The sequence below is a fragment of the Podospora pseudocomata genome, chromosome 5, assembly GCF_035222375.1.
Source record: "Podospora pseudocomata strain CBS 415.72m chromosome 5, whole genome shotgun sequence".
Taxonomy (NCBI): domain Eukaryota; kingdom Fungi; phylum Ascomycota; class Sordariomycetes; order Sordariales; family Podosporaceae; genus Podospora; species Podospora pseudocomata.
The window spans coordinates 4,584,171-4,606,272 of NC_085889.1; the positions used below are offsets into that span (position 1 = coordinate 4,584,171).

The window sequence follows — 22,102 nt, forward strand, 5'->3', positions numbered from 1 at the left end:
CCCTTCACCATAAGCCGCAGGTTTAGCCCGGCCTCATGGCTGGGTTGTTAGCTGGGAATATCCCGATGTGGGTGTTTTATATGGGATGACTACAGGGATTGACGATATACTGTTGAAGTACTGGGATTATGAATGCCTGATGTTTGACATCGTTTTTTTGTGTCATATACCGTCCTCTCATGGGGAAAGACTTCGAGGGGCTTACCATAAACTCGTGACGGTGTTGGGATTGTTTTTAAGAGTCTTGTTGCAGGTTTAACAGGAGGCTGAGTTGGTCAACTGGTAGGAATGAGCGCAAAGTGAGAAGTTGAAGAGGATAAAATATATTCCGACATTAAGCCGTCTCTGCAACGGTCTCTCATGGACTCCTTGCGTAATATCAAGCAATAAATCACCACAAACTCCAAACACCTCTTCTCCGTTTTTTATATGCCCAATCCCAACTCCTTGATGTGTATACCGGGGTATCTCCTCACCCGTCATCAGAAGGAAAACATTATAACATTATACATGAATCAATTAAGAATCTGACAAAAGAAATCCCCCTATTAACTCCCGTCTTTACTTCCAGTAAACATCCATCCAAAACCAGTTCTTCGGATTAACAGCCGCCGCGCCCGTCCTAGCCCTCCCTCTCTCCTTCTGTCTCGGACCAGTGACATGCTGCTGCGCAAGTCCCTCACTGTTACCCACAACCGCTCCATACTTCTTCACTCTAGCAGGCTTGGGTTGAGTTGGTGGACGGGGAGTCATCTCATGTCTCTGCTCGTCGATGTCTTCCCACTCTCCGTCAGTTTTCTGCGCTGCCTTCCCCTTTCCTTTGTCCTTGTTTTTGTTCTTGACAGTAGCTGCTTTCTTCGCTCTTAAACGAGTGAACAAGCCCCTCTTCTTCTTAGGTTTGGGTGGCTCGTCAAACTCAGTTTCGTTGTATTCAGCGATGGTCTGTTGCCATTGCTGAGGTGTCTGCTGCTGGCGAGCATTAAGTCCAACAATGGCCCCAACCGCGGAAGTGCGTCTGTTTGGACCTTGCATGAGTTGCGGGCTGCCAGACTTGACACGACCCACACGGGCTATTTGGTCGTCCTGGGTGTTCATCTTGCCCATTTCGATGTCGTCGGTAGACTGGGTCTTTTTCTTGGAACGAGAGAACAGTCTGGCCCAGAAGCCCTTCCTTTTCTCCGGTTGCTGAGCGTCGATATCAGGTGAACCACCCGAGACGGCCTCGCGCGGGCTGGCTCGTGATGACTGTTTTTGTAGTTGAGACTTCTTGCCAAATAACCGGGCCCAGAATCCTCGCTTTTTAAGTGCTTCGTCCACCTTGTCGGCGGGTAGCCGTTCGACTGCCATCATCTGAGGCGACTGGGAATTCTGTGGGCCACGCTCGACTGTTGCTATGTTGCTGAAGTTGGCGCTTTGTCGTGTAGGCTCCATGGCGCGGGCCTGGGGAGTGTTCTGTATTTCGTATGACTCTTGAGGGATCGGACTGGGGGCTTCAACATCGGTGACCACAGTCTTGTCGCGTCGGCCGAACCATGCGAAGAAGCCCTTCTTCTTCGGCGCAGGTTCCTCAACGTTGGTGTCGTTGGCCAACTGAGGCGCTAGGCTAGGTGTCCGTGAAGTGTTGTTTTGCACAACATTCAGTCCGCGAGAACTTGTCGCGTTGGGAGGCGTTAGTTGAGAAACTGGCCAGGATTGCTCCGTCTGCATGACAATCGGAGAGTTGCCGCTGCTCCCGGGCGTTTCTGTGGTACTCTGCTTTTGCTTGCCAAATCCAAAGAGACCCTTAAATGTCCACCCAGATGATTTGTCGGTGGAGGTATGATACTGCTCCTCGAGTGATTCCATGCCAAATCCAAGCGTTGCTGTAGCCATGAGAGGAAGCAGCCACAGGTTCCTTTGGGTGTTGCCGCCGTGCTTAGCAGTGACATTGGCTGTTGCCGCGTCCTGAGTGTTGTTATCCGAGACACTGTTCAGCTGCATTGGTTCGTTGGCCTGATATGCGTCCTGACTGTTGGATCTTAGCCCTGGGTTGGCACTTCGAGTCTGTTGCTCCGTTGGGTGCGTTTGCTTGGGAAAGAGACTCAGTGGGCGGCTTGGAGGTGGAGGTGGAGGGGGAGGTTGATATTGTTGTTGCTCGACAACTCTCTCCTCCTGCACGATAATGGCGGGTGATGATGTATAGCTATGATACTCTGGCTGCTGTTGGTCGTAGCCATCCTGCGCAATCTGCTCTGGTTGGACATAGGTGTAATCTTCGTATGGGCTTGCTGGTTCATCTTGCATGTACTCTTCTATGGATGGCCGATCATGAGGAACTTGGTAATCCACCGATTCCACTCGCACCGGAGACACTGATGTTTGGCGGGCAGAATAGTCTTTGGAAACACGTTGTGGTGACTGGGGTGACATTTGGTGGGAGACTGGAGAACTCTCAACCGGGGCGTATGTGTCGAGATTTCTGGCATCCGCATTTATGATCTCAAACTCAGGTTCCGAGAGTCGTCGATCGTCGCCAATGGAATCAGGCTCCGACAAGTAAGTGTTAGTATCAACTGCGGGGGACTGAGCGCTTTCCATCGGGCTGGGGTGTGCGGCAAATCCACGGGTGCTTTGTTGAACGGGAAACTTTGGTGGTCTAGGCCAAGCAGCAGGGTATATGTGGTCAACCTCCGCAGGGGTTTGTGGCGAAGTCATTGCGTTCTCACCAGCCCAGCCCGTATGGTCGTGAGCATCATCTTTTTCCTCGATGTCCTGTTCCTGGTGATAGTGCTCGGTGGAAGTGAATCGACTATCGACCAGTGGGCTTGGCTGCAAGGTAGGAGGTGAGAGCATCTCGTGATCGTGGGGGTCATCAGGCGGCGTCACGGGTCTGTGTTGGCTTGCATCCCATCCAGGCACTGGGCTCGAGACATACTCGACGTCTTGTTGCATATCTTCGAGTGGCGGGGTGAGCGGTCTTGGAGATAGTAGCTGCGAGTCACGTCCCCAGTTAGGAGCAACTGCAGGGCTCTTCAGATGGTTGTTGAAGGATGGAGAGAGTGCATTGGATCCGTAAATGTCATCATCTGGGGTGATTGGGCGAGGGAACTGCTCGTCTGTGTGATGGGGCTCTCCAGAGGTCTCCTCGGGATTGTAAGGTTCTTCATCTAAGGCCTGATGAATCTCTTGTGCCACGGGATAGACCACCTCTTCATCAGAATAAACGATGATTGTCTCGCTCTCATCCTCCCGGGTCTCGGGTTCCAGCTGTGGTTGGTTTAGCGGTGGGGATGGGGGAGGCGAGAGATCGTCAATTGGCCCTTGATAAGACGGCGTGGGTTCGGGGTGGACGGGCAGAACGTCATCCTCTGGTTGGGAATGAAGTTCATGATATTCGGGCTGCTCGTCAGTGTATGGAGCTTCGTCTTCTGTCAGATCACCTCCCCAGCCTTGTCCAGAATACAGGTCTTGCCCTGGCTCCTCGTAGCTTTGTTCCACTGGGACTTGGCCATGTTCCTGATTTGGTTCTTGGACCATATTCTGATACTCCTCTTGGGAATCTGGAGCAATTGGCTCATCGAAATCCTGTTGGGCTGGTTCGTCGTATGTCGCATCTTGCGGTTGCTCTTCGAGGTCCTCCTGGATATATTCATCTGTCCCTTCGTTGTATATTTGGTCTTCGACGTACTGTTCCGATACCTGCTCGACTGGTGGTTCATTGTCTGGTTCTTCGTAAGTCTGTTCCTGGTATACTTCTGCAGCGGCTTGCTCGTTTGCTTGGACAATCTCTTCCTCGGAAGCTGGTTCCTCATATGCTGGTTCGTGGTGAGATGGCTCATCGTATGTCGGCTCACCGTCTTCCTCTTGAGATGCTGGCTCCTCGTAAACCTCCGCAGAAGAATCATCATAGACAGGTTCGTCAGCAACCTCTTCAATGGGCTGTGAAATATGCTCCTCATATGCCTCCCCATCAGGCTGCTCGTATACCTCCTCACTTGGCTCCTCATAGAAGTCCTGCGCCGGCTCCTCAATCTCCTGCTGAATCGGCCCCTCGTAGGCTTCCTCGGCCAGCTCCTCATACACATCCTGAGCTGGCTCTTCATATAGATCTTGAACAGGCTCCTCATTTAACTCCCCGTACACCTCTGGCCCCTGTTCCTCATATACCTCCTGAATTGGCTCTCCAAACTCCTCTTGAAGAGGCTTATCATACGCATCTTCTGCAGCAGGCTCCTCTGTAACAGCCTCCTCTGCAGCAGGCTGCTCATACACCTCTTCAGCAACGGGTTCTTCGTACAACTCTTCAACAACCGGCTCTTCATACACCTCCTCCACTGGCTCTTCGTAAACCTCCTCAATTGGTTCTTGGTAAACCTCAACTGGTTCTTCATACGCCTCTTCAACAAGGGATTCTTCAAACATCTCCTCAGCCGGTTCTTCATACACCTCGTCAGCCGGTTCTTCATACAGCTCCTCAGCCGGTTCCTCGTAAAACTCGTCCACTGGTTCTTCGTAAAACTCCTCAGCTGGCTCCTCAAATTCTTCTTCGACAGGCTCCTCATCTTGAAAGCCCTCGTCGAATACCACATCATCCTCTTGCACGAAGTCAACGTCTTCCGCAAATGCTTCGCCTTCCACATCGCCAAACTCCTCTTCCATGGGCTGTTCGGGTTCAAGCTCTGGTTCTGGTTCCAGTTCTGGCCCATAGTCACCAATCTCCTCCTCTACATACACTTCAGGCTCTGGCTCCGGTTCATATACCGGCTCTGGTTCAGGCTCATAGACTTCTTCAGGTTCAGGCTCTGCTTCGAAGGTACGGTCAAACTCAGCTTCAAATGCTGGTTCAGGTTCGGGTTCATATGCTGGTTCGGACTCGGGCTCATACGCTGGTTCTGGCTCGGGCTCATATGCTGGTTCTGGCTCGGGCTCATATGCTGGTTCAGGCTCCGGCTCCGGCTCAGGCTCCGGCTCATAGGCTGGCTCAGGCTCCGGCTCGTAGGCGGACTCCTGGTCGTATGAGGGCTCTTTCAATGCTGGTTCGTCCGCGGGCTCTGGCCTGTAGCCGTCTTCAAAACCGGTATCCATGGGCTCCAAGGTGCGGTCGCCTTCGTCATACATTTCGTCCTGAGTGGCATCCTCGTACATGGCTTCTTCTGGTTCACCAAACTCTTCAACTGGGCCCTGGTCATCCAGATACTCCTCATCCATGGGAGCTGGGTCTTCGTCAAACCCCTCTTCCATGATCTGCTCCTCCTCATATACCTCCTCCTCCACTGGAGTCTCCTCCTCAAACAGAGGTTCTTCCTCAAATGGAGGCTCTTCCTCAAATAGAGGCTCCTCCTCAAATGGGGCTTCCTCTCCGAATGAGACTTCCTCTTCCTCCTCTCCAAACTCCATATCTTCGCCCCGATCACCCTCTTCGCCAAACTCATCACCCATCTCCTCAGCATATTCGTCGCCTTCTCCAAGCTCTTCGCCCACATCCTCGCCCATCTCTTCGTCGAACTCATCACCTGTGGAATTGTTAGCAAAGTTGTCTTTCGTCATGTGTGAAATGATGGTGAGCTCGCCTTCAGGATAGTCTTGGGCGAATTCCTCCTCGGCAAGCTCCTCCTCGAACGGTTCGCCGGCCTCTTCATCCTCGAAACCGCGCTCGCCATCCTCGGTGAAGTCTTCTTCCAGCAAACCATCCTCAGCATATTCACCCTCAGCATATTTACCCTCAGCAGCCTCGCCATCTGCGAATCCATCCCCGAATTCCTCACTATTGGCGAGCTCACCATCTTCCTGGTACTCACCTTCGGCAAACTCTTGTTCCCCTTCCACACCCTCGCCATCGAAGTCCTCGTCCAGACCCCGCTCACCGTCTTCAAAGTCGCCCTCCTCACCAAATTCACCATCCTCAGCAAACTCTCCTTCGCCAAATTCGTCGCCTTCGGCAAACCCTGCACCTTCACCTTCAAATTCTCCCTCCTCAACATACTCTCCCTCGCCGTCCATAAACTCGTCATCATCCAAACCACGCTCACCATCCTCAAACTCACCGTCCATTTCCGGATCAAATTCGCCCTGGCCCTCTTCACCTTCCTCATATTCACCCTCCTCGCCTTCCACGTACCCACCTTCTTCTTCACCTTCAGCATACTCACCTTCTTCCTCACGCTCCATGTACTCACCCTCCTCGGCAAACTCACCTTCTTCCATCTCCTCATCCAAGCCGCGCTCGCCATCCTCTTCATCATAGCCCTCACCTTGCTCCTCCCCTTCAAAGCCTTCCTCTTCAGCGTACTCTTCCTCGACTTCGAGGTACTCTTCTTCAGAGAACTCCTCCTCTTCACCCTCCTCAACATACTCCTCCTCGCCCTCTGCAATCTCGTTTTCATCAACCTCCCGCTCACCATCTTCCTCGTCAAGGAATTCCCCCTCTTCAACTTCACCCTCACCATCCTCGAGATACTCTGGTTCTTCCAACGGCTCACCCTCAACATACACCTCCTCTCCCTCCCCATACACCTCCTCTCCCTCCTCTCCCTCCTCATACTCCTCCTCATCCTCGTCCTCATCCTCGTCCTCATCCTCATCCCAGCCAAGGTCGTGAGTCATACCAGGCGGACCATACATCGCCGCAGCAGGAGTATCAAGAACAGCATACATATTCTTCTCAACAGCAAACTTTTCCTCGTCGTCATCGTAGACGGTGAAGAGGTCGTCGTCATCTTCTTCGTCGAGCAACTCAGAGACAATCTCGTCCTCGTTGAAGTCGTCTTCGAACTCAGCAGCTTCGTCTTGACCGGAGAGGTATTCACCTTCTTGGTTTTCTTCAAGCAGGTCTTGTCCTTCCTTGACTTCGAGGAAGATATCGCGTTCGCCATCTTCGCCTTGATATTCTTCTTGGCCTTCAAAGTCCTCTTCCTGGTCGTTAAATTCTGGTTGTGCGTCGAGTTCCTCCCGACCTTCAACGTCCTCTTGGCCATCAAATTCCGGTTGGTCGTCATAATCTTGCTGACGGTCGAAGTCTTCTTGGTCCCCCTCAAGATCCGACCCACGCTCGCCATCGTCGTCGAAATACTGATCGTCTTGGGGCTCTTCCTGGTCTTGGTACTCATCTTGGTTGTCAAAGTCCTCTTGCTGATCGAGGTCCTCATTCCCATCAAGTTCACCCTGGTCGCCAAAGTGTTCTTGATCTTCAAGATATTCCTGCTCATCTTCAATATCCAGGGAGCGCTCACCGTCGCCGTCGAGATCCTCTTGGCCTTCGAAGTCTTCTTGCTCATCAAAGTTGTTTTGGCTTTCGTGCTCCTCCTCGTCTTGACCCTCAAACTCTTCCTGGTCGTCGAAGTCTTGTTGCTCTTCGAGGTCGGCTTCGCACTCAAAGACCTCCTCAGCCTCGGGATCTGGCTCTCCATCTCCTTCTGGCTCTGCACATTTCTGATTGTGAAGCTCCTCAAAGGTGATGTGATCGTCAGCGGCAGGGATCGCGAGAACACCCAAGTCACCAGAGATGGTGTTGAGAAAGTCGGCGTCAAAGGCTTCCTCAAGTTCACGGAGCTCTTCTTCGGTCATTCGAGGTTCTTCAAGCTGAGCTTCGTCTTCGGGAGCAACTTCTTCAGAGACTTCTTCCTCGAAGCCCTCTTCGTCGACCTGTTCGTCGCCAACGGGCTCTTCGTCAAGCAGCTCTTTGTCAATCGGCTCTTCATCAAGGGGTTCTTGGTCAGTCGGCTCCTCGTCAAGGGGTTCCTCTTGAAGGGACTCCTCGTCAAAAGCCTCGTCGTCAATAGCGTGCTGCTCGTCGTAGTACTCATCCTCCCTGTCCTCAAGTGGCTGATCATCAACAGGGATGCCATCGCCCTCAAAGACCTCATCATCAAGCGAGCGTTGACCGTCGACAAATTCGTCATTTTGTGGGGTGTACTTGCCATCTTCCAAAGGAGCCTCTTCATCGTACTGGGCGTTGTCTTCTCCGGCAAATTCGCCGTCATCGACGGGTGCTTCCTCCTGATACTGAGCGTCATCCTCAGCGTACTCGCCGTCCTCGACAGGTTCCACTTCGTCAAACTGGTTGTCGCCGTTTTGAGACGGATACTCTTCCTCTTCGTAGGCGGGGTCTTCTTCGTATTCTTGGCCTTCAACAGGGATTTCTTCGTCGTAATGCTCCGAGTCGTCGTGATCAACGAAACCTTCACCGTCAGCTTCTTCGACGAAATCCTCAGGTAGAGAGCGCTCCCCGTCGATTAAGTCCTCTTCCTCCGGCTGATACTCATTTTCCTGAAGGGGGAGATCTTCGTCGTATGGCGGAGCATCGTTGTCGAGGGCCTCGGTGTTGAGTTCTTCCTCGCCATTGGTGAACTGCTGCTGGTCATCTTCGGGGTGTTCATCATCTTCCGGAGCAGGCTCCTCGTCGTATTGATCGTCAATAGTAAACTCGGCATCTTCATCGAAGTATTCCAGGTCGCTGGGTTGATACTCTTCATTGCAAATCTCGTCTTCAGCGGGAGGTACTTCAGATGCGTAGCCATCCTCGTCGACGAAATTATCGTTGTCCGGGGGATTGTCTTGGGCATCTTCATCGTAGAGGGCTTCATCAACAGGTGCCTCTTCATCAGTGAAATCCTGGGTTTCAGAGGAATAGTCGACTTCTTGGCCGGCAACAGCCTCCTCAACGATATGCTCGTCTTCCAATGCTGCTTCCTTCTCGTATTGAACCTGACCGTTATCAACGGACTGAGAAGCGTCCTCGTCGCGATATTCACCGTCAGACTGAACTCGATCCTCTGGGAACTCGTCACGAATGGGGCTCTCAACAGGAGTCAAATCCTGGGGCGTGAAACCTCCGTCGACAGAACTGTTTTCGAATGAGCGATCAGCCTCAATTGCTTCATCGGCATCTTCCAGAGGATAATCATCATCTTCCACAGCAAGGGCCTCCTCCTCTCCGTATTGGACTTGATCTTCGTCGGCGGGGTAGTCTTCCGCTGGAAGATCCTCTTCTTGGTCTTCAGGTGTCACCTCGGCGCCATCTTCATCCACAACTTGCTCGTCGTCCGAGGCAGCAGGGGTGAATTCATCATCGTCTTGCCCCAGTAATCCCTCCTTACCGTCAGAGGCGTTCTCATATGATGTCTCCGCCTCCTCGGGAAACTCGTCATCAAACGATTTAGCATGTGGAGAACGAGCCTCGTCATCTGAGGCACCGTCTTCAGTTTCGAGGGTATCTTCTGGAAAAGCGTCGTCTGAGGTAGGGGTAGCCGGACCATGCGCGTAGTCGTCTTCAGCGCAGTCGTCTTCTGAAAGCTCGGCATGGGTAAGGTTTTCGGGGGTACTGGTTTTTGGCAGGTTTACATCCTCTTGATGGACGGCTTCCTCCTCTACAGTCTCATCGACCAGGTCGGGAGACCGATCCACCTCTACGTTCGCCTCCTCATCCTCAGCGACGTATTCGCTTTCCTGTCGGTTCTCGTGAGAGAAATCCTCCTCAGGGGAATCCTGCTCGTAAAGCCCATCATCATTGACCTCGTCCTGGCGAGGCTGAAAATCCTCGTGGTCGGTCCCCATGGGGCGCTCTCTATTTTTATCAGAGGACTCGGGATCTTTCAGGCTGTATTCCACCTCCTGAAAGTTGTCAGAGATCACCTCATCCTGGTTGATGTCTTGGAAGCTTCCATCCTCGGAAGCTTGGTCATACTGCTCAGAGTCGGAGATGTGCTCCTGGGAGAGGTCATCGTCGGCGGCGTCATGTTCTTGGTGCGCGGAAAGGGTCTCGGCATCGGCGAGCTCCTGGGTTTCTTCATCTTCCGGGATGCTCTGAGAATCGACGGCGTCGTCGTCGTCCTGAACCAAGTCCTCTGGTTCCGTTGAAGGAAGAGGGGAGTCCAGCGCCTGGTCGACATCGGCCCGAGTCTCTTCGTCATTTGATGCATCTTTAATGATGGGGGTTTGAGGCTGGGAGATGACATCGTCGTCGACTGCGATATCTTCGTCTTCATGGACCTCGCCGTGATCAAACTCTTCCTGTTCAACCTCCTCGTCTTGATCGCCGTCTTGCTCAACTTGCTCGTGCTGGTCGTCCTTCTGAGCCTCGTCTTGGTCCACCTGCTCATGATCAACCTCTTCATCCAGCTCTGACTCAACACCCTCGCCATCAGAAACCTGTTCATGGCCATCATGCTCTTCATTTTCGTCAAGGTTATCCTCAACGGGCATTTCTTGGTCCAAACCAGCCTCTTCATCTTGCAAGGATGCCGATTCATCACCAGCGACGGATTGATCACCAGTGGAGACTTCAAGGCCAACATCTCCTAGGTCAAGCTCATCAGACTCAAGACCTTGCTCTTCCGCATCATCCGCTCCTGAGGTCATATCGCCTGACTGGGGATCGTCATTCTCTTCATCGGCAGCATGTTCCTGCGGTCCAGAAACGACAAACTCAAACCGTGGTTGACTTTCGAGACTCTCTGGCTCGAAATCAGGCTCATCTTCCAATGGCGGGTTTTCTTGGTAGTAGTCGTCAAGTGTCTGCCCATCTTCTTCGTCTTCGCCGTACGGGATAGTCGGTGGAGGGTTGTAGTATGAGCCGAGATCAGCTGTTGTTTGATCATCGTATGGGTTGGAAAGATGTCGCTCTTGATACAGTGGGTGGTCCTCTGGAATGCCATCATCGCCGTAGTCCCCGATCGTGAAACCAGGTGAGTCTAGTGGTTCGTCACCTTCGACCTCTAGTTGTGGGGATGCCGGGGGTTGGTCTTCTCCTGGAGGCTCATCGACTGGCGGTTGCGGTGATGGTGATGGCGAGTCTGATGGTGTAGACAGGATTGATGGCGCTGTCTGTTCCGGCTCCGATGGAACAGCAACCGGGACTGGAACAACCTCATTCTTTTTTGGTGCCTCGACGGTGAAATCCTTCTTGATGCATGGATTTTCCCGTCTCCGCCTCCCATTCTTCCTCGGCCCGTAGCAGTCCTCCTTTTTGTGATCTTTCCCAACCCTATCCCGGTGCCACTCCAAATTCCAATGCCATGGCCCTCCCTCAGCAACCTTCCTTCCATTCCACGTGCCAAGATAAATGCTAAACGGGCTAATAACCCAATTCTCCTCGCTGAACGGAGCATTACACTTCTTGCAGGCCGTGTCCCTCGCATAATCCGCCACCTTTGGCGCCAAAAACCCATTAAAAGCCCCATCATCATCAAAAGCATTAATGGCCTCACACTCCCCACACCTCCACGCCTCGGGAGTCTGATCAAACTCTCCCACAACCCTCTTGTCGCTGGTGGCAATCTCCCGTGACCCTGAAGAGTTCACAATCATGCAGTTTGAGCAGTCGACAAAGGCATGATCACACTCCCCGCACACCTCGAGCGGCTTGAACAAACTGCTCGATCCCCAGCACCTGCAGCATTTCCGCCGCCCGGGCACGCCCTTCCTCTCTTCTTCTGTAAACTCCTCCGGCGATTTGGCGATAGGAAGTGAAAAGTCCCCTCTCACAAAAGAGATCCCCGGTGCCTTTTCCACCAAAACATTGTCGTGGTGGCCACAAGGCCAGACATACTCGATGAGGTTCGGAGATCGTCGTGTGGGTCCCATCTTGTCCTTCTGTGTAAGTAATTCCACGCTCAACTACCGAGCGTGCGTTCTTTGTCTGTTTGGCGTGTTATTCTCTTTGTCTCTCTCTTCGATCGCTCGTAAAACCTGGTGTTAGTCAAGCAGCAGCAACAACAACGGGATGAATGGCCCAAACCAAGCCAGGGTCATTCGGAAGTCGGAGAATATGACGAAAGGGAAAAGAAATCCAAAAGGTGCGACCGTGAACGGCCATGAAAAGAGTTTTAAGAGAGCCATTAACAACAACAACAACAACAACAACAACGCTGTTGTTGGACTAATACAATGAGACGGTGGTGGCGATGGGCTGGGGCTGGTGTGTGGGCGACCCGACCTGTCGGTTGCCCGTGGTCGAAACATTGAGAGGGCTTCCCAATAATACCCGCGTTTCAAAACATTGAGGCCATGGCATGGCTCTTTTCGGAGTTGAACAGCTTGGAGAGCGGCGTGTTGGCCCAAGTGATGACCGTGACAAGTGCCGTGTTCCATATCCAACCCTAACCCCATCACGGCACAGCAAAGCTCTTCCGTTGGTCTGTCATCTTGGCGGTCGGGGCGAAGCTCGGTAGGCGATGTTTGAGAAACACGGCCGGTTCTTGTCGATGTGTGTGTATACAGGGTATCTTGGACGAGAACATTGCGCGGGACATCACTGGGAAGCACTTGCTTGGAGGTTCCTGGCTGTCGTCATTCCGAGTCTTGATGTTGGCATTTGGCGGCTCTGGGCGGATCAGAATGGAGCAAAGTGGAAATGTTGATGTGGCCCCGTGTGACGTTGATGTCGGCAGATGAAGTCGGTCGGTTCGGAGGACGATGGCGATCATCCGGAGTGAAGTCCATAGGTCCATGGCAAACATCGTGTTCAATAATAGCGACGGCCGGTCGCTGGGTTTGGCGGCGCCGCCTGGAAGCCCGGCCACTTGTTCTCTGTCAGTCAGCGACTCTTCTGTTTGTGAGACGCCCCCACTTCTGTTGTTACATGGCCCCAGGCCGCTGAGCTGGCCGCAGCCTGGGAAAAACATCAGCAGAGCATCATCCAGTGGTCGGGAATGTATGCTTAAAACATCCGACGGAATATTATTGTTTGTGCTGGCTGATATTTCTGTGTCGATGATGGGAATCCCTTTTGTTTCACTGTATCCTCGCGGCCATGTTGCACAGCTGTGGTGCTTCAGTGCTTGTTCACTAACATAAACCCCATCATTCCCCACCACACCACTGCTAGCACACAATGACATGTCCACCGACCCCTCCACTCCTTCTTACTCCAGTCCCGTCCTCCTGCTTGCATCCTCACCCAAGAAATCTCATGTCAAAACGGACAATGACATCAGCAGTCGACGCTTAGTGTTGCCACATCCCGATACCTTGATAAACCGCCGACATGATGATATATCACTCTTTTCCCCCTCTTGTTTGTCGCACCCACCTTTCAACTGCATTCCACCCTTTTCCCACGCTTTAGCTCACTTATACACAACAACCACGCACCCATATCACAATGACTGCGCAAACAGGCAATGCTGTCCCCAAGGCTCAGAAGCTGAGCGACCTGTTCAGCCTCAAGGGAAAGGTAGTCGTCGTGACAGGAGCTTCGGGCCCCCGAGGCATGGGCATTGAAGCTGCCCGCGGTTGCGCCGAGATGGGAGCCAATGTCGCCATCACATACGCCTCCAGGAAAGAGGGCGCCGAGAAGAACGTGGCCGAGCTCGAGAAAGAGTACGGCGTCAAGGCCAAGTGCTACAAGCTTCAGATTGACGACTACTCCGACTGCCAACGTCTGGTCAGTGACGTCATCAAGGACTTTGGGAAGATTGACGCCTTTATCGCCAAGTAGGTTTTATTATCCAACCTTTGGGTCATTGAGCACAAACTAAACATTCACAACAGTGCCGGCGCCACAGCAAACGGCGGACTCCTCGACGACTCCAAGGAAGAATGGGATCGCGTTGTCCAAACCGACCTCAGCGGGACAGCCTACTGCGCCAAGGCAGTGGGACCCCATTTCAAGGAGCGCGGCACAGGATCCTTTGTCATCACGGCCTCCATGTCCGGCCACATTGCCAACTACCCTCAAGAACAGACCTCTTACAACGTCGCCAAGGCCGGCTGCATTCACATGGCCCGGTCTCTTGCCAACGAGTGGCGCGGCTTTGCTCGCGTCAACAGCATCTCCCCTGGCTACATCGACACGGGACTGTCAGACTTTATCGACCAAAAGACTCAGGATCTGTGGAACAGCATGATTCCCCTCAACCGTCCAGGGAATGCCAAGGAGCTGAAGGGGGCTTATGTCTATCTGGTTAGCGATGCGAGCAGTTACACCACGGGCGCGGATATTGTCATTGATGGCGGTTACACATGCCGCTGAGTGCATCGTCTGAATGGGAGATGATGGGGTCAAATGTTAGTTATTAATGCGGTTTTTGGTAGATAGAGGGGCTCAGGGCTAATGAAAGCAAACTTCTTTTCTTGCCCTCCGATTTCGCACTAGCCAGCGGAATGACTCTCCTGCGCAAGAGAAAAACAAAACAAAAACAAAACAAAAAGTTGACAAGTGACTTTCAAGTCAAAAAGAAAAGAATCGTCTAAGACGGGATTTGAGCCCGACGTGGGGGTCGAACCCACAACCTTGAGATTTCGGAGTACTCCATAAGAGTCTCACGCTCTACCGATTGAGCTAGCCGGGCAGGCCAACCAATGTTGTTGTTTTTCCACGCTGGACCTAGCTCCCAAGGAGCGAATGAAGCATCCCCGAGGCAACCTCCCCAGTGACCTCTGCACTCATGGCTCACATACTCCAAGAGCATATTCAGGGATCTTCGGTGGTACCGAATGCCAGCCATGTGGTAAGATATCTCCTCATTTGATCGGAAAAGATCCTACGCATGATCAACCAGTCACAACGTTGATGAGGTGAGATGTGCGATCCCGTGTTTTTCTCCAACCTTTTCATCATGACTGGACGCACACAACCCAGCAGGTGTTCCCGTCAGCATGTCATCAGATTTCCTCAAAGTAATTCCCCAACGCCGCTCAGCACGTGGCCAATAGACCGAACCAAGCTGTCGGTTGCGAAGTCTTGGATCAGCATCGCCAGGTCCAACCAGATTACCAACCATTAGAAAGCGAAGAACGGTTGCGTTCATTCTGTGGGGCGATGCAAAATATTGGTTGTAAACCCGCCCGATCGGAATTATTCTTCGCGATGACGCTGTAAATCCCGAAGGTGCTGGGCAATGCAACGTCGTTGTGAGCATGTACATCAGCCTCATGTTGGGAGATTTAAGAGATGTGGTAGACCGTTGTCTTGACGACCCGATGACTGGCTTTTATTCGCAGACCTATCTTTTCAACAAGTGACGGTCTTGGTAACACCATGCACGCCAATCATCTTGGGGTCCTCCTCTCGGGACTTCTTGTCTCAGCCAAGATCGCCTCAGCTTCATCGATCCTATTCTCCGGAGGCACAATCATTGCCTTTGACCGCGCAACAAACTCTCTCGATGTCATCCGCAATGGCTCTGTCTTGGTAACCGACGACCGCATCACCAGCGTCTATGCTGGGTCAATTCCACCCTCTTCGGTCTCCATCCCGTCAGACGTGGAAGAGGTAGACATCACAAACAAAATCCTCACTCCCGGCTTCATCGACACCCACCGTCACGGCTGGCAAACAGCCTACAAAACCCTCGGCAGCAACACCTCCCTCGTCGATTACTTCAACCGCTTCGGCGAGTTCCCCACCGCAGCCAACTACCCCTTCACCCCAGAAGAAATCTACTACAGCCAACTCGCCGGCCTGTACGAAGCCCTCAACGCAGGCGTGACCACCACCCTCGACCACGCCCACGGCACCTTTTCCAACGCCACCTCCTCAGCCAGCTTCCAAGCCTCCATCGACAGCGGCGCTCGCGTCTTTTGGGCCTACGCCTTCCACGAACTAGAAAACTACCCCCTCTCTGAACAATTCGCCCACTACCGCTCCATTTTCACCGAAGCCCCCCACCTTAACACCCCAACCACCCTCGGGATAGCGTACGACGGCTTCGGTCCCAACCCAAACCAAGAAATAATCTCCACCATCATCTCCCTCACCCACGAAACCAACGCCTCTGTCTTGACAACACACTCCGTCCAGGGACCATATGGAATCACAAACTCCCCTGAGGACTTCGCCGCCCAGTCTTTATTCACCTCCCTCCCCCCAACCACACCAATCGTCTTCTCCCACGCATCATTCCTCTCCGCCGTCGGTGCCCAGCTCCTCCGCACATACAACCACACCATCAGCATAACACCGGAGTCGGAAATGCACTACGGGCATACCCACCCCACCTCCCATCTAATCCTCGACCGTGCCTCGATCGGGGTGGACACGCATTTCACTTTCTCGACTGATATCCTAACCCAAACACGCATGTGGCTGCAATCTGTCCGACGGCTCCTTTACGCAGAAGTACTAAACCGTTGGCAGGTGCCAGTTAACAACCCCATGTCTGCGAACCAGGCTTTTTTACTTGCCACGCGGAACGGGGGGCTGTCGCTGAGAAGAGAGGATCTGGGGATTATTGCCCCTGGGGCGAAGGCTGATTTGGTGATTTGGGATGGAGGGACGGGGCCGAATATGTGGGGGTGGAGGGACCCGGTTGCGGCGGTGGTGTTGCATGGGAATGTTGGGGATGTGGAGGGGGTGGTGGTAGATGGGAGGTGGAAGAAGAGGGGTGGGAAGTTGACGGATGAGAGGTTTGAGGACGTGAAAATGAAGTTTGCGGAGGTTGCGAGACGGGTGCAGGATAGGGTTGTTGAGGCGGGGGTTGGGTTGCCTGGGGAGGGGGAGAGGTTTGTGGTTAGTGGGCTGGAGTTTGGGAATAGTTCCGTGGTTGATGTGCAGGTTGGGGAGGGGGATGGGTATGGGGGGTTGTTTTTGTGAAGGGGTTGTTGTTGTTGTTGGCGGTGGTGGTGTTGGTGTTGTTGTAACTGTTGATGTTATTTTGTAATCATCACTTGGACTGGTCTCGATCCAACAGGCGTCAGGTGTTCAGGAGCAAAATCCATCTGATCTGGAAGCAGCACAGAGAAGGCGGTGATTATACGTTGCTGTCCATGCTAGCAATTTCATTCGGATATATGAGCTATCAGGTCTGGATAACTTCTAAATTATCCGCCTGGTGATACAAAACGGACGGTTGGAGCAGGCAAAGCCGCTGCCGTGTCGGTGGTGCCATGGTAATAGAAATATGGGTGCGGAGAAGCGGGGATGACTGAATTCATGCTCGGGACATAATTCAAGATCCCGATATTCCAAAAGACCTTTGTTATCAACAGGCCCGCCCATCTAGGTGGTAGAAACTTAATGCAAAGTCAAGTTATCAAGTCAAAGACAGCAGTCACAGATTCTTGCACTACACCTATCTTCGCCATTGACCCACAATGGCCCTTGAAAAAGTAATAGTCGTCGGTGCCGGCCCCTCCGGCCTCCTCTTGACCCTCCTCCTCTCGCGGGCCTCCATCCCCGTCGAGCTCATCGAACAGACCGAAGGCCTCGACACCAACCCCCGCGCCAGCCACTACAGCCCCGAGTCCTGCCACGAATTCGACCGTGCTGGTATCCTCGACGAAGTCCGAGAAGCAGGATTCATCCCTGACGGAGTATCATGGCGAAGACTGGAAGGCGAGGACAAGAGTCGACTCATCAAAATCACCAACCCGGCCCTCAAACCCGGGGATGACCCGGAATCAGCCGCCTTCAGACATCGCATGGTCTGCCTTCCGTTGCACAAACTGGGGAAAATATTGGAGACACATGTGAAGAGTCAAGGCACAGCTGAGATCAAATATGGTCGGAAGGTTGTCGAGATTGGCGAGGATGCTGACAAAGGCAAGGCTTGGGTCAAGGTTGAAAAGGCCGATGGGAGCACCGAGATACGAGAGGCAGATTACGTTGTTGGCTGTGATGGCGCGAATAGCATCATTCGGCGGAAATTGTTTGGTGACTGGGTGTATCCAGGGTATACCTGGGACAAGCAGATTGTTGCGACAAACATCTATTATGATGGGTTCAAAGACGTTGACTTTGATGACAGTCAGTTCTTTGTGCATCCTGAACATTGGTGAGTCATCAACTTTCTTGATATCGAGCGTTGCCGTCAAGTGGTTCTGATATGACTCCAGGCACATGGTTGCAAGGATACAGCCTGATGGGCTTTACCGCGTAACTTATGGCGAGATCGGTGGACTCACCTATGACCAACTCAAGGAGAGACAACCAGCCAAATTTCAAGCAATCCTACCCGGCAATCCAACCCCTGACAAATATGGGCTTGTCAACTTCAGTCCGTACAAAGTCCATCAGCGATGTGTTGACAGGATGAGAGTTGGACGCTTCTTGCTTGCGGCTGACGCAGCCCATCTTTGCAATCCATTGTAAGTCACTATTCGGCCACAGGTCCTAGCAGAAGACCCGTTGCTGACTGCAAATCAGTGGAGGCATGGGTTTGACTGGAGGTATCGCAGATGTTGGCAGTTTGTATGACTCCCTTCGCGGCATTGACAACAACAAAGCAGATGACTCTATTCTCGACAAATACGATGAAGTAAGACGGAGGATCTGGCACGAAGTGATTGATCCTATTTCTACGGAAAACATGCAACGTCTCTTCCAGTACCAAAACGCGGATGAGTTTGTCGACAAGGATCCGTTGTACAAGCTGGTGAGGGAGATGCAGAATCCCGACAAGAAGCTTGAGAAGGGCGGCCCTCCAAATGCAAGTGTCACGGTTTCCCAGCGGTGGTTGTGGTCATGAGTCACTGACATGGTCGAAACAGCCCGGACTGCCACCACTGACGTACGACATGACACAACATTATGTTGCATAATCCCGTTGTTACTGTCGACTGAGATTTTCTCAGCCACTTACGAGTTGCTGGAATTGGGGTTTCGATGTCTTGGAAACTCCCCCGAAAGACCCGCTACTGGAATGCAAATGCCTTTTAGCCGGACGGAGGGAATTCCAGAAAACTGGTAAATACTAGCCACCGTTCTGGGAAGGTCGGAGGTTAAAGCTACGCCAAGTCTTGACGGCTGGTTGCATAGCAATGGGTGAATCCTGATATGTAACTGTACCGGGTAACGTTGAGTGGAATGCGGGGAATATCAGAGACATTGTGACGATCTCAATCTCCATATCTGAATGCAGGATCCCGTTTTTACCTTCACGTGCATGCCAGGCATGGATGGGATGATGACATGACTTTTGATCTTTTGCTCCTCCGCTCATCTCTTCGGTGTTGATCCCAAACATCCCGACGTGTCAGCTTGCGGCACAAACACCCACCATGCGCCTCCAACCGTTAACCGTTGGCGTTTCTGCTGCCGCGAACTTGCATTCGGTCGCGGCCGACCCGTTGGTATTCCTGAACGGCCAGGTCACGGCCATCCCATCGTGGGACCTCCAGTCATCAGCAGAGATCGGTACAGATCTTGCGGCTCTGTCGAAAACAGGTGTCGACACCTCATCATGGCGCCACATCACCACATCGAAGTGCACTCTGATGAGCTGCCTGATCAACGCCGGGGTTTACAGTGAGGATGATCTGTTCTACTCAGAAAACATGAAGAGGGTGGATGACAGGCAGTTCTCAGTCCCATGGACGTACCGACAGGAGTATTCGCTCGAACCTGGCCCTGGGAAGCACTTCTTCCTCAAGACGCATGGAATTACTTCACGAGCCGACATCTTCTTGAACGGAAAGCAAGTCGCATCAAAAGATCAGCAAGCCGGTTCGTTTGCTGGCAAGAACTATGACATCACCAAGCTAGTCGCCAAACAGAATGCTCTTGCTATTCAGGTGCACCCTACAAGCTACTACCACGATTTTGCTCTTGGGTGGGTGGATTGGAACCCATGGCCGGCCGACAACGGGACCGGCGTGTGGAGAGACGTTGAAGTCAAGCAAACGGGACCTGTAGCGCTGGAGAGCTTGCGGATCATCACAAAGGTTGGACCGACGGTTGAGAGACTAAAGGACCCAGCAACTGTCACGCTCAAATCTCGTGCTGAGAATTTGGAGGACAAACCCATGGTTGTGACAGCTCATGGTTCCGTCTTTGCACCGTTTGGACGGAAGGCAGCCCCGATAACATGGAGCAAACAGCTCACCCTTCCACCACGATCCATCACCGACATCGTCCTCGAAACCACCGTGACCGACCCAGCCATATGGTGGCCAAAACAATGGGGCGATCAACCCCTCTACAGCGGAGCCCTCGCCATCACCGTCAACAACACCCTCTCCGACTCCATCACCCAACAATTCGGCCTCCGCAGCGTCACCTCCAAGCTCAACTCCCACCAAGACGTCACCTACATCGTCAACCACATCCCCTTCCAAGTCATTGGCGCAGGCTACACCCCCAACATCTTCCTCCAATTCGACCCCTCCAGATGGGAAGCCGAACTCCAGTACGTCCTCGACCTCGGCCTCAACACCGTCCGCCTCGAAGGCAAAAACGAGCACCCCATCCTTTACGAAATCGCCAACCGCCTCGGGATATTCCTCATGCCAGGCTGGGAATGCTGCGACAAGTGGGAGTCCTGGTCCTACAACCACGACCTCTTCCTCAACCCACCACCAGTCTGGTCAAACGCCGATTACACCATAGCCAACAACTCGATGCTCCACGAAGCAGCCATGCTCCAAACCCACCCCTCCGTCCTGACCTACCTCATCGGATCAGATTATTGGCCTGACGCACGCGCCACACCCATCTACCTCAACGCCCTGAAACACTACGACTGGCAGACTCCCATCATCGGGTCGGCTTCCAAAAGAGGGTACTCCCCCCTCACCGGCCCCTCGGGCATGAAAATGGAAGGACCCTACGACTGGGTCCCCCCAAACTACTGGTACGAGACCTCCCCTCCCCGCGCAGGCTCAGCTTTCGGTTTCGGGTCAGAACTCGGCGCCGGAGTGGGAACCCCCACCGTATCCTCCCTAACGAAATTCCTCTCCCCTTCTGACCTTGACGACCTCTGGAAAAACCCGACAAAGCCATTATATCACATGTCCCGCGAAGGATCAGAGTTCACCACACGACAAATCTACCACTCTGCCCTTTCCGCACGGTGGGGTAGTCCGACATCATTGGAGGATTATCTCATGAAATCGCAAATAATGGACTACGAGGCTACAAGAGCGCAGTTTGAGGCTTTTGCGGTGAAATGGAGTGATAGGAACAGACCGGCAACGGGATTGATATATTGGATGCTGAATAATGCGTGGCCGTCGCTGCATTGGAATGTTTGGGATTATTACATGAAGCCGGGGGGGAGTTATTATGGTGCGAAAGCTGGGGCTAGGAGGGAGCATGTTGTTTATGATTATACCACGAAGGAGGTTTGGATAGTTGATAGGACGGTTGATGATTTATATCGGGAGAGGGAGGTGGAGATACAGGTTGTGGGGTTGGATGGGGGGGTGAAGTTTGGGAGTTTGGTGAAGGTGGAGAGTTTGCCTAATGGGAGTGGGAGGGTGGCGGGGTTGGGCGGGGAAGGGGCGTTGGGTTATTTGACGGGGGGGGTGTTTTTACGGCTGGTGCTCAGGGATGGGGATGGGGGGGTGCTTAGTCGGAATGTGTACTGGTTGAGTAAGGAGTTGGATCGGTTGGATTGGGGGGAGACGACTTGGTTTGTGACGCCGGTGGGGAGGTATGCGGATTACAAAGAGTTTAATACACTCAAGGAGGCGGAGATGACAGTTGGGGTGGAGAGGAGGGGTGAGAAAGAGGTCGTGGTTAATTTGGAGAATAGGGCTAGTGTGCCGGCGTTTTTTGTTGGTTTGGAGTTGTTGGATGGGGATGGGAATGATGTTTTGCCGTTGACTTGGGAGGATAATTATGTCACTTTGTGGCCGGGGGAGAAGATACGTTTGGTTGCCAAGTCGGTTGGTTCACGAGGGTGGCAGCCGGCGAGTGTTCGTGTGGGAGGTAAGAATGTCAAGGAGATGCTTGTCAGTGTATCTTAGTTTGTAGTACAAAAAAGGTGTTGCTCTGCAAAGATGACTGCCTAAAACATGTGTGGCAGGATGATTGTGAGATCACTGTTGGTTTGTGGTGTGACCAAACATAGGGGGTATGGGTCTGGTAGTGGGTCCACAGATGATTCAGGGGTTCAGGGGTCATGTTTGGGTGTTTTCCCCATATTTATGTTTGATTTCGGTTTTCGTGAGTCCAGCCATGTGGAAGTTTTTCGTGCCCTCCTTGTTGTTCATTGCAGACACCGGGACCCATAAATGGGTTCACCACTCGATGTGGAGTTTTATTCATATCTTGTTCCCTTCAGTATCTTCGCTCCGCGTCACGTTAGAAGCTCTGCGCTGTGATACCTCAGGAGACATCAAGATGCAAGTTCCGATTTCAATTCCTCCTTCTGCTACTTCCCCTCAACCCTCAAGTTCTTTCAGATCCCTCACACTCCAAACCAGAGATGATACTGGTGTGGACAAGCCTCTCTCCAAGCTCATA

The 22,102-nt window shown here is 52.8% G+C and overlaps 5 protein-coding genes and 1 non-coding gene across 6 annotated transcripts; 5 read left to right on the forward strand and 1 right to left on the reverse strand.

Moving 5' to 3' along the window:
• Positions 1–561: 561 nt before the first annotated feature.
• On the reverse strand, positions 562–10,335 carry QC762_510520 (uncharacterized protein; the record flags this gene model as incomplete). Its single annotated transcript, XM_062891456.1, is given in 3 exon segments — positions 562–6,536; positions 6,555–7,643; positions 7,734–10,335. The coding sequence occupies 3 exon segments, from the start codon at positions 10,333–10,335 to the stop codon at positions 562–564; spliced, it is 9,666 nt and encodes a 3,221-aa protein (XP_062742920.1).
• A 2,284-nt stretch (positions 10,336–12,619) lies between these two features.
• On the forward strand, positions 12,620–14,130 carry LXR1 (L-xylulose reductase). Its single transcript, XM_062891455.1, has 2 exons — positions 12,620–13,410; positions 13,468–14,130. Exons 1-2 carry the CDS (start codon positions 13,079–13,081, stop codon positions 13,946–13,948), a joined length of 813 nt encoding a protein of 270 aa, XP_062742921.1. The 5' UTR covers positions 12,620–13,078; the 3' UTR covers positions 13,949–14,130.
• Positions 14,131–14,180: 50 nt separating this feature from the next.
• On the forward strand, positions 14,181–14,267 carry QC762_0088830. The gene has a single exon. It is a non-coding gene; the product is annotated as a tRNA-Lys (tRNA).
• A 689-nt stretch (positions 14,268–14,956) lies between these two features.
• Positions 14,957–16,510, forward strand: QC762_510490 (uncharacterized protein; the record flags this gene model as incomplete). Its single annotated transcript, XM_062891454.1, has 1 exon — positions 14,957–16,510. The coding sequence occupies one exon, from the start codon at positions 14,957–14,959 to the stop codon at positions 16,508–16,510; it is 1,554 nt and encodes a 517-aa protein (XP_062742922.1).
• Positions 16,511–16,835: 325 nt separating this feature from the next.
• QC762_510480 (uncharacterized protein) lies at positions 16,836–18,707 on the forward strand. The gene is made up of 3 exons (XM_062891453.1): positions 16,836–17,690; positions 17,752–18,003; positions 18,062–18,707. The coding sequence occupies exons 1-3, from the start codon at positions 17,011–17,013 to the stop codon at positions 18,381–18,383; spliced, it is 1,254 nt and encodes a 417-aa protein (XP_062742923.1). The 5' UTR covers positions 16,836–17,010; the 3' UTR covers positions 18,384–18,707.
• Positions 18,708–18,915: 208 nt separating this feature from the next.
• Positions 18,916–21,603, forward strand: QC762_510470 (uncharacterized protein; the record flags this gene model as incomplete). Its single annotated transcript, XM_062891452.1, has 1 exon — positions 18,916–21,603. The coding sequence occupies one exon, from the start codon at positions 18,916–18,918 to the stop codon at positions 21,601–21,603; it is 2,688 nt and encodes an 895-aa protein (XP_062742924.1).
• Positions 21,604–22,102: the final 499 nt, after the last annotated feature.

What these genes read in the sequence shown, in the direction of transcription:
- LXR1 (XM_062891455.1), top strand. Translation starts at nt 13,079, where the DNA reads ATGACTGCGCAAACAGGCAATGCTGTCCCCAAGGCTCAGAAGCTGAGC. An exon ending in ATTGACGCCTTTATCGCCAA is followed by an intron (nt 13,411 to 13,467) that starts GTAGGTTTTATT and finishes CATTCACAACAG; the next exon opens with TGCCGGCGCCACAGCAAACG.
- QC762_510480 (XM_062891453.1), top strand. Translation starts at nt 17,011, where the DNA reads ATGGCCCTTGAAAAAGTAATAGTCGTCGGTGCCGGCCCCTCCGGCCTC. An exon ending in TTTGTGCATCCTGAACATTG is followed by an intron (nt 17,691 to 17,751) that starts GTGAGTCATCAA and finishes ATATGACTCCAG; the next exon opens with GCACATGGTTGCAAGGATAC. An exon ending in GCCCATCTTTGCAATCCATT is followed by an intron (nt 18,004 to 18,061) that starts GTAAGTCACTAT and finishes ACTGCAAATCAG; the next exon opens with TGGAGGCATGGGTTTGACTG.